The sequence below is a fragment of the Neolamprologus multifasciatus genome, chromosome 15 (genome assembly GCF_963576455.1).
Source record: "Neolamprologus multifasciatus chromosome 15, fNeoMul1.2, whole genome shotgun sequence".
Classification (NCBI taxonomy): Eukaryota; Metazoa; Chordata; class Actinopteri; order Cichliformes; family Cichlidae; genus Neolamprologus; species Neolamprologus multifasciatus.
In genome coordinates this window covers 29,332,567-29,348,632 of record NC_140453.1, presented here as the reverse complement: position 1 = coordinate 29,348,632, position 16,066 = coordinate 29,332,567, and the positions used below count along the sequence as shown (strand labels likewise).

The following is a 16,066-nucleotide window of genomic DNA, read 5'->3' as shown; positions in this document are numbered from 1 at the left end:
TTTCAAATTTGGGCGAGGAGCCTTAATTTATTTACTTTCTCTTTTTTCACAGCAGAACATCTAAAATCTGACGAATGTGCCTTAAAGGGTCACACAGCCAACTACTGAAGGTAACTATTTAAATCTTTAGCATGTTTTAGTGCTGCCCATTTATCCTTGAGAATACAGATTTGCTGAAGCGGATTTGAAGCTTTAAATAATATTGTATGCAGTCTGCAACTTCAGTAAGATCATCCGCAAGAGCCCTTTATTCTGAAAATCCATTCGAACGGAAGTCTTGTCCTGCCAGCGGAGTCGCGGAAGGAGGTGATGGAGGAGGGAGGAGAAGGAGGAGGAGGAAGAGGAGGTCTGGTGTGCGCTGAGCAGCAGCAGCAGGTCTGATGATGGTGATGATGATGGTGATGATGATGGTGTGAGTCAGACAGCCGAGGGTTCAGGCTGCTCACAGCCGCTCCGGAGTAGACAAACCCCGCAAACACACACACACACAGGGAACGACGGAGAGGATCCGCGGAGATAAGGTGAGTCCGCAGGCATCACACCCACATCCGCCGCTGCGCTGACACCGGAAAACAAACAAACGCACCGTCAGCCGGGGAGGATGTCGGGCAGCAGCCGAGGAGCAGAGCTCCACGGCCGGCCTGATTTCACCGCCCGGCTCGGTGCTGATTTGACTCCAACAATCTGTGCGCGCGCGCATAGGTGTGCACGTTCATATAATGGCTATGGACGCGCGTGCCCGACTACGCGCACGCCCGAGGAGCAGTCGTTTACTATTGAGTGCAGTCACACTGATTAACATGATGTGAGGAGGTAATGACACCGAGGAGCTGCAGCTGATTGAGACGAGAACAAAGCTGCAGGTCAGTGTGTGTGTGTGTGTGTGTCGTGACAGTGTTTTATAGTCGTGAAATGCCATCACGAGCACAAAAAATAGTACCGTAAAAGCTGCTGTAGTGAAGATGCTATTTGAGTTTTAACTTAAAGTCACACGGTGACCGAGATGTGGAGCAAGTCTCAGAAACAGATCAGCAGCCTCATGATACTCAGTGATGGGAGTCATCATCATCGATAAATGGGATTTGATAGTCAAGTATACTTTAGTTAGCCGCCTTTATAGTTAAGAAATAGTGAACTGCATTTAGTAATTAAATGGTAAATGGCCTGTATTTGTATAGCGCTTTTACTAGTCCCGCCTAGGGACCCCAAAGCGCTTTACACGTCCAGTCATCCACCCATTCACTCTCACATTCACACACTGGTGGAGGCAAGCCACAGTTGTAGCCACAGCTGCCCTGGGGCAGACTGACAGAAGCGAGGCTGCCATATCGCGCCATCGGCCCTTCTGGCCAACACCAGTAGGCGGTAGGTGAAGTGTCTTGCCCAAGGACACAACGACCGAGACTGTCCGAGCCGGGGCTCGAACCGGCAACCTTCCGATTACAAGGCGAACTCCCAACTCTTGAGCCACGATCGCCCCTAATGATCAGTATTTAGATAATAACTGGTTTGGAGAACACATCATCCGGATTTGGTTGATACTCAGAGTGCATATGTAGGCAGGGAACAGGCAGTAAGTACAGTAGCTTGTTTTAGTGTCTTAACAGCTAATGAAATCATGATCAATACTGTTTACCAATGATTGATGTAACCTTTTTGTGTCATTAGTTTGTGCAAGAAAAATGACTTTGTGAACTATATGTTGCATTATGTGTGATGTCATAGCTAACACGAGAAGTCAACAGTTACACTGAGATGATATTTACAACATTTTTATTACATGTTAGTGAAACGATCACCAAACTCAGTGAGTCCCAGAATGATTTGCTGCTCTTTAGTCGAAGCCGCTGCTGTCATAGGGATAAACTCAAGTTTTCCTTTAGTGTCGGCGCTGTGACGCACATGTGACGTCATTAGCCATTTCCGGGTCAGATGCTTCTTCAAGTTCCCAAAAGCAAACAGAGGCAGAGGCGCCTCTGAGAGTTAGAAAAGGTCCAAAGTCTGACATAAAATGGTCAGTGTGGCTGTTCTTAAAGGTGTTCAAGTGTCCACGGAAAAGGATTTATGAGGTTTAGTGGAGTTTAGATAACTATCTGGTGTCTGGATGACACTAAATACTATCTCTACGCTATAACTTTGGATGTAAGCACAGACAGGAAGAAGAAGTGAACAGCGTGCACATCTGGTGGCTTAGAGGGTTGAACCAGTCACATATAGAACCATTGCCAAACGAATGCAAACACATTAACACAGGTAAGATAAGCGTTCGGTTCTTCTCATCATTCCTGATCTGGAGAGAGGAATACCATCATATGGCATGGAAAACTTTAGCCAGAAGAACATTTGGGCTGAGCCCATCCACAACTGGAGGTTAATTATGACTATGTTGCTGCATGGTTTGGATATTCGCAGTTTGCAGTTTGGCAGGAGTCACAAAGATGCACTTCAGACCTCATTGCTCTCGCTTCTCATCACTTTGAATGAGCTGACGTCACGTTTTTCTGCTCCATGTGGCTGTCAGCCAATGACAGGCTCACCTGTGCAGTTGGAGAAGCTGATTTTCAGTCTGTCGTTTACAAACAGTTACAGCAACTAGCTGGGAAAATGCTAACTGTTGATCAAAGCTTGGCTAACGTGCTTTGTGATAATGAGTTACTCTTGCTGTGATGATTGTGGCGGCATAGACCACATTAAACACGAGGAACACCAAACATTAAAGCAAAGCAGAGGAAATCTTAGTTGGCCTGAGACTGATTCTTCTCTGAAGTGTTCGATTGTTTGGTGTTCAGGATGCTGCGTGCTGCCATTAACAGTGCATATAAAAAGTAAGTGAAGTGTCAGTGCTGTGTGCCTGAGATGAATGTATGAGTATCCATCTCAATATAAAAGGACAAATGTAGCCAACACAGATGTGCAGATGTGTTCTTCATAATGGCACCAGTGGGCGATGGTTGTGGTCCATGGCAAAAACACACTGATGTATTGTTTGAAACTTTTGGCTTTATTTATTCAATATGATGGATCTTACTCTTTCTTTTTACTCTTATTTATCCTCATATTTAAAAGCCAAAAACAAATTAAAATGAATAAATAAGTAAGCGGAAATGCAGCAAGGAGCTTCCTTAAGAAATGAGCCAGCTGAGGTGGCTCTGATGCCTCTTGGTTGCCTGCTCAGAGACCTCGGGGACAGACCCAGGATACGCTGAAGTGATTATGCCCTGTGGCTGACTTGGGATTGCCTCAGTATCTCCCTGGAAGACGTGGAGGAGATGGCAGAGGGAGGAAGATCTCTACTTAGACTGCTGCGACCTCCAGCTGGATAAAGAATAGAAAAGGGATCGATTAAAGGCTGGAAACAGAAAGGAAGCAAACTCACTCTGAGAAGCAGGAGCATTTGGCTGCTTTTAGAGGAGAATGTGTGTTTTTTAAAATCCAATTCTTGATCAAATCCTAAAATTTTGATCTGGCAAGCAGACAGGCACAAGTATTTATTGACACAAGTAGAAGGAAATAGTACAGCACTGAAATATGAGTTATTTGCATTTTTGTACTCCTCAGTCTGCTGCAAGCTTCCTGTTGGACCGGTATTCTTGTTCACGCCTCAAAATCACATTTTATCTCAAAAGCTTTCAGTTTACGATTCATTCAGATGTTATTCTCCACAAACATCTCAGAGAGTTAACAGCAACTCCAACTCATCTCCAGGAAGAAGTGGCTGTTAGCATTTCTGAATCACATCCAGCTCTTTGCTGCAGGATATTAAACACTGAGATTTTCAACAGAGTGTGAAGGATGTGAGGAGTTCAGCTGGAGGTGTGAAACTGCAGCAACCTCAGTGTAAGTGTGAGTACTTGGATTTCTCATGTTGTGGGGACATGAATGAGTTCACGCAGTCACATTGTGGCGACGCTTCTCTTTTTAGAGAAAAAATAACGTTTCTATAACGCCAGTTGTTACATTTTAGAATGAAGACTTCACGGTTCTGTTAACTCTTCAGGAAGTGACTGAGTGTTACTGCAATAAAATGTGTGTGTGAACTTTGTGCTATTTTTTCAGGTCACACCTTCTTATTTTAGACAGGAGGGAAATTACACAACGTGTTAATAATTTCATGTTTCGGGTTCGTTGTAATCCTTCATTAAATCCCGTGAAGTTTCATTTAAGTCACCAAAGCTATAGAAGAAATAGACAAAAAATATTAATAGAATGTCTTATATTAACACACAGTAAAGCACAAAGGGGAAAGGTTTGAATGTGGTAAGAAAAAATGGAAAAGCAATAAGAAAGGACCCACAGCTTCCTCCCACAGTCAGACATGGTTGTTCAGTTAACCCATGATTCTAAACCCGCTGTAGGTGTGGATGTGAGTGTGAACAGCCCTGTGACGAACTGGCGAGCTGTCCTAGGTGTACCCTGTCTCTTGCCAGGCCCCCACCCACCCGATCCTGAATTGGACAAGAAAAATGGATGGATTTAAGGATGGGGAAAAATAAACAAATACAGAAAAAAGAAATAAAAAGGACACAATGTGTCAGAAGAATCTTAATATATACATTTAATCTCATTCTAAACAGTCAGGAGGTGAGAAACCAAACTTGGCACAGAGTCTGCACACGCCCCCTGTAGGTTCTCATCTATACCAGTTATTATGCTGCTGTCATGTCGTCTTAGCAACCAACTAGCAATAGGCTAAAATGGACTGTTTTTAGCATTTACACACCTATAATAGCTAAAAAAAAAGAATGCTATCATTTTAATTTCACAACACTAACATTCATATAACTCTGCGATATCTAAATAATACATGATATATTATAATATTGTCATGTTGCCTAGCAACCATCTAGCAACAGGCTTGATTTCATGAAAGGTGACAGCCTATAGCAGCCAACAGCATGAACAGGCTAAACAACACTGCTAACAATACTACAAAAAATAGCATTAATACTATTCTAAAATGTTGATATAATGTTAATATTAATCACTTCATTAAAATTTCTGTAAAAAGTTAAAGTTACCGGGTCAGGTCGTGGTTTAGGTCAGCGGTCTCCAACCTTTTTTGCACCACGGACCGGTTTATGCCCGACAATATTTTCACAGACCGGCCTTTAAGGTGTCGTGGATAAATACAACAAAATAAAACTAGTACCGGTACCAAAAAAAAGAAAATTTATTCATAACACACGTGAAAAGACCCAGGAAAACCGAGTTAACGATAAAAACGATAACAAAATAACGCTGAAAACCGATAAAAACCCTGAAAACTATACATTTCACACCTGAGCGTCAACTCTCGCGGCCCGGTACCAAACGACTCACGGACCGGTCCGAGGCCCGGGGGTTGGGGACCGCTGGTTTAGGTTAAAATTCACCCCTTCAAAAAGTAACTCAGCTTGTTTAAAATTTATGGAGTGAAACTCACAGAGCGATGTCACACTGTGTTCACGTTGTGCCTGACTGAGCGATGCAAGTGGCTTTGATAAAACTGCATTTTTTACACGGCCTGATACAAACTCAACTCTAGCTCGACACAACAAAAAGACGGAGGCTCCACCTTGAGTCTTTTTTCAACGGTTACATTTTGAAAGTTAAATATTTATTGAGTTAAATTCTTAAAGAGGCAGGCCACAAAAGCAGCAAAGTAATATTTCAAAGATCCTGAGGCATCTGTAGAAACTTCCTAGCTGGATGATATGCTGGCTGGATATAAGCTCCTCAGCGCACCCGAGGGCATCCTGATCCGATCCCTCAACCACCTCAGCGACTTCCTTTTTAGTGGCTCTAGGCTGAGCAAAATAACAGTTAGGAGCATGAAGTGGGCAAGTCCCGGTCTAAACTTAGCTCAAGGGCAGCTCAATGAAAATCTCTATCATTTTGAGTAAAGAGTGTTTTTTTCCTCATACCTTAGAGGGTTACCTCAGCAGCTGGAGCTTGGAGTGAGAAAGAATCGACTTTTTCTGCTGGAGAACAATGGCCTTAGACTGAAAGAGCTGACTTTCATCAGTGCATACTGATGAATACTGTCACACCTCAACTTCGCCCTGAGATCCTCCATGACTATGATAAAACAGGATGATGGATTATGAACGAGGCTGTGGATAGAGTTTTGTGTTCATTGTGTGTTGGCCCATCAGAGGGCGTAATCCACCAAATAACTTGACTTTTGCCTGTTATAGAAGATTTTTCAGTCCGATCGATTGGTGAGCTGAGCAGAGTGGAACGATCTTTTTAAGCACAACTTATATGATAAAACTCATTTTTATCGTTGTTGCTTCGTCTCCATTTAAAGCAGGCCTGCACTGTCAGCAACGACAGTAATAATTAGAATAATGAAATTCATATCCTGCTCTCACATTGGTCTGTTTTTTTTAGATTCTGTGTCTGCAGCTCTGATGCTGCTGCTTTAGTTGGAGGTGTTTTCCCTGCTGCCTGCCTCCGCGCAGGAAGTGACATCAAGTGATGTGGGCAGGCAGGTTACCTTGACAACAGCCCTGCTGGTGCCGATGACATGTTTGCTCTCCTCTCTCAGTCCCGTCACCACGGCGACTGGAAACACTCTCTCTCTCTTTATCACACACACACACACACGCACACACGCACACACACACACACACAGTACATTGAGATGCTGCCATGGTTATATCCAGAAGCACAATGGAAGCTATCGTGAGGCAGGTGTATGTGTGATGCTCGTCATGCTGATGGATTAACGAGGTGGTGATTGGCTGGTGGTCTGAATCTGTGGCAGAGATAAGGAGGTGGTGACGTTGGTGAGGAGGAGGAGCTCCCTTTAGAATCGCTGTTGTCTTTCCTTCTCTGGGGTTTGTTTTCAGCTCTTTAACGACATGGAAAAGTGTCATTTGTGCGCGTTAGTCATTCTGAAGGGGGGGAGGGAGGCTCACAGCCTGGAATCCTTAAATTACTTAAATTTGCCTGTATGTATTTGTACTGTTTCAAGTGATTAAACCAATAATGAAAGTACTTACTTTCATTATTTAAAGAAAAACCAAAAAGAAAAATGCTACATTTTTCAGTCATTTCAATGATTTTTCAATAATTTAAAGTCCGGTCATTGTACCTGATCATTTTTGTTTTTTCTTTGTGAACTTGTGTAACAGTTACCTTTGAATTATTTAAACATAAAAAGGGATCTAACTTAGCAAAGGACCAGTTTTAATGGTCTTTTTAGGCACTTGGTTACTACCAGCATGTCACAAAAACACATCATTTGTTTCAAATTCTTCAATCAGAAAGGAATACAATAGAGTAGAATCGCCCTTTATTGTCACTGCATATATACAACGAAAGTGTTGACTCTCTAAACGCAAAAGGTAACACAATTAGATGTAAGATAGTAGTTTTGCACCAGCAGAGTGATTCTGAGGGCTTTTAGCTAAAACTTGCCATGTTTTGGCATTTTTCATCAGTCTTGTGTTGTGAATAAAAATAGTTGAAAATTGAACAAAATTGGCCTGAAAAACTATCTACATCCGATGAACAGCATCCGAAAGTCCTGTCCTTAAGAAATAGCAAAAAAGCAGCTAAGAGCTGAACAGGACATGACAGACGCATGTGACCCTCGATCCATCGACTGTTCGCCAAAGATTCATCAGATATGGTCTCTGTGGAAGTCTGGCTGTCAACGAGACATCGTTAAAGAGGTGAAACAGGAAGAAAAGGCCGAGGTACCAAATTACATAAGACTGGACTGAAAACAAGTTGTATAGAGTGATGAATCTAAATTTAGTTCATTGGCCATCAAATAACTGTCGACAGGCACGCGTAAAACTCGGCGTGCGTGAGCTGTAAGCTGTAAAGCTTTAACAAAACTAAATAAAGTGTTCTTATAAAGGTGAGATGAGCTACATGAGGCGCAAGCAAAGCTGGGCTTTTTACTATCTTGTACCTTAGGTGTCCATGAAGGTGCTCTGCTACCTTCATGGACACCTAGGAAAACAGAGTAGTTGTCCACACTTCACTTTTAGCCCCACACTTCAAATGAATGAAATGTTTAAGGTGATATAATGTGCAGGACATCGTTTTGACCCTTTCTTTTTGATCCAGTCGTACTAAATAATCCAGCTTATGTTCTTGTCCTGTCTTCTTTAGCTTACAGATCGTAGAGCCGGAGAAGCAGGTGAACTGTAGTTCCCAGAATGCCAGAGCAGAGTAATGACTACCGGGTGGTGGTGTTCGGTGCCGGCGGGGTGGGGAAGAGCTCGCTGGTGCTTCGGTTCGTGAAAGGCACCTTCAGAGACACCTACATCCCCACAGTCGAGGACACCTACAGACAGGTGGGGCTCTTGAGCATCTTCACGCATGATCAGAAAGTTTGGCTGTAAATAAAAGTTTGTAATACCATGAATGAAATGTGCAAACATTTAAGGTTTCTGCAGTTAATAACACAGAGTAAATGAGCCCCAACCAGGCCAAAGCTTTGCCAAACATCACATCGTTTAGTGTTTAGTGCACCAGATCTTGACCAAAATTGGCTCAAGTTTGATGTAGAATATTTTTGCTGTATTTGGCTTAGAACCACTTTATGAGTTATCATAAGGCCATCAGCACAGATTCATTGCTATCTGGGGCATTTCAGATAAGAAGTAGAAAAGCTGGTTGGCTGAAGCAGTTAAAAAGAAACTTGCGTCTGGATAATGTTTCCTCCCAAACTGCAGTAACAGAAATGTGTAAACGAAACCCTCCTATCAAATCTGCTGTCACTGTTAATACCTGACATCACTGTCATCCCTGCAGGTGATCAGCTGTGATAAGAGCGTCTGCACGCTGGAGATTACTGACACAACAGGAAGTCACCAGTTTCCCGCCATGCAGCGTCTGTCTATCTCCAGAGGCCATGCCTTCATCCTAGTGTACTCCATCACCAGCCGCCAGTCACTGGAGGAGCTCAAACCCATCTATCAACAGGTCACACTCTTGCACCACTGCACATTAGACTCACAAAAATCTTTCAGAAACTTTGGTTTTCCAACGCCATTATTATCACAGATGTTGAAGCACACACCAAACACACAACTCCACAGATGATACTGTGAGTCTGGTGGTGCAGAAACAAAGTGAAAAATGCCTCAGTGGTATGCAGTTCACAGCAGAAGTCATGCTCAGGACCAGTGTTGGTCAAGTTACTTGAAAAAAGTAATCAGTAACTAATTACCGATTACTTCCCCCAAAAAGTAATCCCGTTACTTTACTGATTACTTATTTTCAAAAGTAATTAATAACTTAGTTACTTAGTTACTTTTAAACAACACGATTTACAACCTGAATAGGTGATAAAGTGATAGATCTTTCAGCCCAATTCTACTTTTTCTGCATAATCATCATACAAAATGTAATCAAATGGAAAAGTCTCTTTTTAAAACTTGTTTTATTAGTTTTAATCTTTTAACTTTATGCATCAAGCAAAATTTAAATTATCTGCAACATTCTCTGACTGGAAGAAATTAGTTTAACATTTAAACCTATTTTCTGCACATTCCAGCACATAAAATAAAATATTTTGTGTGTTTACACTCAGTCTTTCAAATAGATGCAAGTAAAACACAGCAGAAAATAAATAAAGTCAAAGACTAGCGGTCCTGTTGCTCTATTTTCACCTGTAAAGCAGGAGTGGGGTAGGCGGAGGTTTACCCTGGTGCAGGTGTGCTGCGGTCAGTGGAAGAATCCGCGAGTTTCTCTGTGAGTTTCCCATTACGTCGTAGCTACTCGGTGCTTGCTCGGAAGTTTAGGGGTTTTTTCGCTGTAAAAAGAAGTTTTCTTCCCACGCACAACGGACACTAATGTTTTTGTCACTTTTTATGGAATCAAATTCAAAGTAAGGTCAGTACTTCCACGCTTTAAACGCTGCACGCTCATACTCTCTCTGCACTCGATATATGATCCATTGTTGATCTGCACACAGCTGTTGTCACGAACGTCGCACTCGCTTACGTCACTGTCATGAGACATTCTCGCAAAAAAATCACGGTTCCTACGGGAAAGTAACGGTAATCTAATTACCGTTTTTTCAATAGTAATCCCTTACTTTACTCGTTACTTTACTTTACTTTACTATTACTAAAGTAATCGGATTACAGTAACGCGTTACTGTAAGTACAAGTAACGCGTTACTGCCCATCTCTGCTCAGGACTGACAGCTTCATCTTGGATGACCTAATGTTTAGTCCTAACTGATGTTATCTCGTGCCCATTTAGGTTTTGGCCATTAAAGGCAGCGTGGAATCCATTCCCATCATGCTTGTGGGCAACAAGAGCGATGAAACGGCTCAGCGTGAGGTGGAGATGAAGGAAGGTGAGGCTCAGGCGGCCGCCTGGAAGTGTGCCTTCATGGAGACGTCGGCCAAGACGAACACCAACGTCAAGGAACTGTTCCAGGAGTTGCTGGCCCTGGAGAAGAAGCGGGACATGAGCCTGAGCATCGACGGGAAACGGTCGGGAAAACAGAAACGAGCTGACAAGCTGAAGGGAAAGTGCAGTGTCATGTAGAGCAGCTGGCAGCTGCAGAGGACTCACTGCAAAGGACTCACAGACTTTAGAGTCTGTCTGAATGCTAGAGCCCAAATGAACAAAATGACTAATAACTTAAAATGGAATCTGGAATATTTGAATATTTATATCAAGACCTCGGGCTCCTACACCTGACATGGATTGTGTATATGGTCTAAACTATTTGTAAAGAAAACAAACAAAAAGACTTTTTACACACTCAACTAACTCCTGCCACTATTAACAATTACATGAAAGAGTAAGGAGTACTTCACTAATGTCACTGTAAATGTTGAGCCAAAAATCAGATTATGGTTAAGCTCGAGTTGTTCCAGCAGTTCCTACAGGACCAACTGGTCCTGACAGCTTTATTTTAAAGACGAGCTTATTTTCAGCTCATTATGTTTCTGGGACTCGACAAAATTAGACTTGCATGATTCTTAGTTCACAGAAACTCCTTCCTTATTGTATACTGGCCCTTTGTAGAGCCCCTCAGTTCTGTCTAAAACCAGCTCTCTCATCCATGGTTTGTAAAGGCCCCTTTCTCTCCGAGTCCTTTGTGTGAATTGGCCCACTGTTGGAAGCCTGCCGAGGGGCAGCATGCAATGCTTGTGTGCAGATGACTGTGTAAACAAAAAGAAAACAGTTAAAACCCAAACACACACACAAACAACAACCTAGAGTGGACTTAAAGGACTATACAGGGTCACCTGTGCAGCCAGGTGAGCTATAGTGGTACCCTGGATATCAATTAATTTAACATGACCTCCTACAACACAAGACGGTACATCTCAAGGAGTTTATCCCAATAAATACATGTTCAAATGTTTATGTAACAAAGTAAGAAAAAGCAGAGTAGTTCCTGTGTAAGATTTTATTTTTCGGCATGCTGCTTAAAATAGTGGAAATAAAACCAGCGCAGCAGGCTTCACACTTAAGCTAAGTTTAAGTACACAACCAGAAAGCACTAGTTTTTAAAATCTAACAGTTATTAAATATTAACCATTAGCTCACAAGACTGATGAAACTGTCTTGGCCTGCTTTCACTTGTCCCCTGTTGATATTCTAGCAACATGCAGTGATGAGCAAGAAACCCAGGAACTGGATGGAACATGTTCGCATTCTACATCTGATGTTGCAGAATATGAACTCAGTGATACTACATTTACTTTAGTCATCTGTATGACCTGCTCAACACTAGCATTTGGGGCTGCCAGGTTTGCTAAAACATGCTAGCATGCTAATATATTAGGCACTTAGCTTCCCAAAAAGAACATTTGTGGCTGCTTGCTGCCCCCTAGTGGCAGAGGGGAGCATGGTTTACGTTTTTGAAATCCTGTGGCACTCTTCATTGGCTGCCTCAGGACTATTCATCACATATATACCAGACATTTATTCTCCGTCCTGCAGATAGGGCAGAAAAATCATTAAATAATCCTTTATCTAAGAAGTCTAACTGCTTTTCTATTGTGATTCCCTCCTTGGTGGTCGTGGCTGTTTTTTATCCTGGAGCTCAGCTTCCTGCTGTCATTAGATCTTCAACATGCAAGCTAACAGTGTTTAGCCTCTGAACGCTCAGCTGACGGACTGCAGTGGAAACAGCAGATTCCACCTTAATTCAGCAGGAAACTACAAAATGGCTTCAGTGATTTTCCAACTGGCCTTTTGCACTGTTTTCATTTTCATCAAACACACTGAAAACAAAACATTGTTAGCATTAGCAGGGAGGTGCAGGGAAGCATGCAGCTACTGTACAAGTGATTTAAAGGAACAGTCCAAAATATCTGGAAGCACCTTTTGTAGTGGTTCATCTCTGCGTGTCCAATACAGAGGTGGAGCCAGGACGTGTTTAGCCTAGCTTAGCACAAGGACTGGAAACTTTCAGCAAACCTAAGATAATGAACTGTGCTGTCTTATGCTCATGCAATGCTAACTCACTATCTGTTAGTGTTGATAGTTTCTAGATGCTTTTAATTAATTAATTCCAAAACTACTTTTGTGGTTCTTAAAAGATCAGTTATTTTCACACACCAGGGTCAGGACAGAGAGGCAAACAGGTCCACTCTGCTAGTTTCTAGCTCTATATTTTTATTGTGAGCCTCAGTTTCACAGTGATCATTATTGATCACAGGCCTTGGTGCCATTCCTCAGTTAATCGTCTCAAATAAGCTGTTTTAGCTCCTTCCCCTTCAATGTAGCTTTCCTCTGATTGGCTGACCCTGACTTTGGATGCTTTTAAATAATTAATATACGTTACTATTAACATGAAAAGGAAACAGTCATTTCTCTACCAAGGACAGGGTTACATCTTTTACTATCTTACAGTGCAGGATTTTCCCAGGTCTTTTTAGACAGTACTCACAGCCACTGATCAGTGGTCATGACAGTTTACATATTAATAAAAAGCTCAGGTTAGTCAGTAATGCTAATGCTGGTCATTATTCAAATAGGAAACCTGCGTCGGCTTAGACTGAGAAAGTCACCTGGCTGAGTGGCAAAACTGAAAAAGTACTGGGTGACATCCACATCTGCAGGAAAGGCTTCTTGTGATATTTTTCTCAGTACAGTTCTCCATTCTGACAGAGTTAGACCATAAGACTCAAATATTATTTTCAATGTGGCAGAAAGTGTGAAACATGTCTGTGCATCTCTGAGTGCATCAAACAGGAGCTTCGCATAAATATGTGCACGTAGCTGCACGTAGCTGCACTGCCTGAGCGTGATGCATCTCTGCCGTCATTTCGCTCCGGGGTCTGACTATGAGATCTGACTCACTCCTATATATAATATCCAACGTTTGTGCTGCCTTTTGATATTCCCATGAAAGTAATGTCACATCTAAGGAACAGGAAGTCGTGTTCCAAAGCTCAGAATCTGTTTTACAAAATTTACCAGTGTGTTAAAGCTAAAATATCACAGTAACTAATTCTTCTTTTAAGCTGACTTCATGTTAACTGACTGTCCTGAAAAAGAATCAGACTAAGCAAACATTTTATTTAAAATAACCAGAAACATGTGAGACGTGTCTCGATCAGCCATGTCACTGGATCTGCACGTCACACCCTTTTGCCACTCAGATTTTCACATTTTCACCTTAGTTTCTTGCTGGTACTTAAGGTGCTTTTTACATTATTTTATGGTTCAGAATCCAACACACAGATGCAGGAGACAGAACCACAGGTCGTCTGAGTAAATCCTGAACCACCGTAAACAACATTATTTCTGAGTGTGTCGTAGAGGAGCTTTGTGTAACCAGTGAGAGCTTTAAGAGTTCGATTCAGGAGATGTGACTGAAACAGTATTACTGGTTCTACTATACTGACAGCCCTTTTAGCAAATGAATATAAAAAACCTGATGGGTTCAGGCTTCTTCCACATGGTTTATAATTTTACACTAACATCATTCAGAAAGCATGTGTAGTTTACTAGTTTAACCCCCATCGTGGGATTTTGAGTGAACGCTTTTATTATTATAAAAATACTATTAATTTAAGAATGAATATTTGAAGTTTGATACATGTATCCACCTGTGAAAGAAGTTTTATGCTGCATGATTGTAACATAGTTCCAATATTGATTTTAGACACTATACTTTGGAACTATTATGGTTACTTGTAACAAACATTTTAGGATGAAAACTTAAAACCACACGTTAAACGTATCCAAATAGCCTTTCTAATAATTACAGTTTTTGCCCCATAACAAATCATCTTGTTTAAAAGTCTCTCTGAACATTATGGCAGTCATACTGGCGCATCATTGCAATGACCAGCAGTGACCAGTACAACATCTCTTTGTACATATTTGTGCTGTTCATGCTGCTTTTAAACAAACACAATCCAGGCTGACATGAAAGCAGGTGTAGCTGTGTACAAATGAAACTACAGCAGGACGTTAGAGACACAGCTTGGTGGAGCTATGCTAATTCCTTTCATGTATTTCTGTGTTCATACTAGTTCCCAAACAGATTATTAACACTGAGCAGGGCAGGGACCATGAAAACGCTAGCGTTGGACTGATTTTATGGGAATCCTCGTGGGAGCTAAACTGGGATTTTCCGTACCTTGTGCTAAGCTAGCCTTTATATTTAATACTCTTAAAGACCTCAGATATGTATTTTCTCATCACACCAACAGGATTTCTAAATGTTGGGCTGTTCCTTTACCTGGCAGGAAAGCTGACCGTGCTTCGGCATTGTACATCCAAAATGCCTTTCCTTCCATTTTACTTGACAATTTATAATCTGAAAATAAGTGATCTTAAAAACTTTACGAAGCACAAACACTAGAACATGTTAGACGAGCTCATGTTATGTACACGTCAGCTTTGTATTTAATTTCACTGTATAAAGCTTTTCATCATGCTGTGTTCTTGAACTGTCACCATGCCTGTTAGCTGTGTTCAGCTTTAGCAATATCAGAAACGGCTGCACTTTGTACGTGGGCAGTAGAAATAACTCTCAGCAGTTTATTGATGCCAATAAATTCTTTTATCAGCAAATTCACGATCTTATCATTCCACTACTGCATGTACATGTTCACGTTAACTGACTTAACCTGAACACAAGATGCTTTCATTTGTATTTTCTCAACATGAATGACACTCACAAACTATGAATTAATAAAAACGATATATATTGCACTCCAAAGAATCCTGAATACAGATTATTAGTCCCTCCCCCTGCTCCCACAGAGCCAATCAAAGAGCTGAAACAGAAAACATCTGATACAAATTTGACATTGACAGCAGTTTGTGTGGTTGCACGGATCTGATTGTTATAGTGAAGGTATAAATACGTGTATATGCTAAAACAGCTGTATTGATCTACTTTACTGACCTGGGCTTAAGCTCCACTTTATGGAGCCATACTTTATAATCCTGCAGCATTGTTCTGCTAATGTGCTAGCTACAAAATAGCGCTTAAAGTCACAACATGGAAATAGAAATGCCATATGACGGCTGTAGCTCAGGTGGTAGAGCAGGTCAACTACCTAAAGGTTGGTAGTTCGATCCTAGTCTGCTCGAGTCTGCATGCCAAATATCCTTGGGCAAGATACGAACTCCCGGCTGGTCTCCGATGCGTCCATCGGAGTGTGAATGTGTATGAATGGTAGTTAGATAGCATCGTCTTGATGCATCTCAATCATCCAGGAAAATAAATCTCCAAAAGTTGATTCTGTTCATCTGGACGTAGCGTTTTCTGGGAGAAACGTTTCGTCATCATCAGGTGACGTCTTCAGTCTCAGCTGCAGGTTTCAATCTTATAAACAGTACATTTGCATAATGACTGAAACCAGCCCACTGAAGGAACAATGGGCTGGGAGGGCAGTTCCTTAATCATAATTATGCAAATTCTCATGACCATTGATCAACAACCACTGACCCTAACCCACTGATCAAAGACCATTGATCAATGGCCATGAGTACCATTCACAGAGAGTTGGGGAATGGCTGCAATCACAGCATTGTAAGATGGTGACAGATGGACCCTTAGGCCCCCTCCTCCATTCAGAGATGGTCTTTCCCTTTTCACGTAAATGGCCTCCTTGACTCCGCCCTCAAA

At 41.8% G+C, this 16,066-nt stretch overlaps 1 protein-coding gene across 5 annotated transcripts in view; it reads left to right on the top strand.

The window, feature by feature from the left end:
• Positions 1–261: 261 nt before the first annotated feature.
• The window catches only part of diras1a (DIRAS family, GTP-binding RAS-like 1a), a 156,047-nt gene continuing 140,242 nt past the window's right edge, over positions 262–16,066 (top strand). Inside the window, exons 1-5 of one of the 5 annotated variants that reach the window (XM_085134040.1) lie at positions 870–1,155; positions 1,491–3,837; positions 8,110–8,294; positions 8,755–8,925; positions 10,213–15,003. In XM_085134040.1, the coding sequence (XP_084990166.1) occupies positions 8,157–8,294; positions 8,755–8,925; positions 10,213–10,503 (600 nt within the window). In that variant the 5' untranslated portion in view covers positions 870–1,155; positions 1,491–3,837; positions 8,110–8,156 and the 3' untranslated portion in view covers positions 10,504–15,003. The other 4 variants (XM_085134041.1, XM_085134039.1, XR_014869584.1 and 1 more) reach the window with 4 other exon arrangements.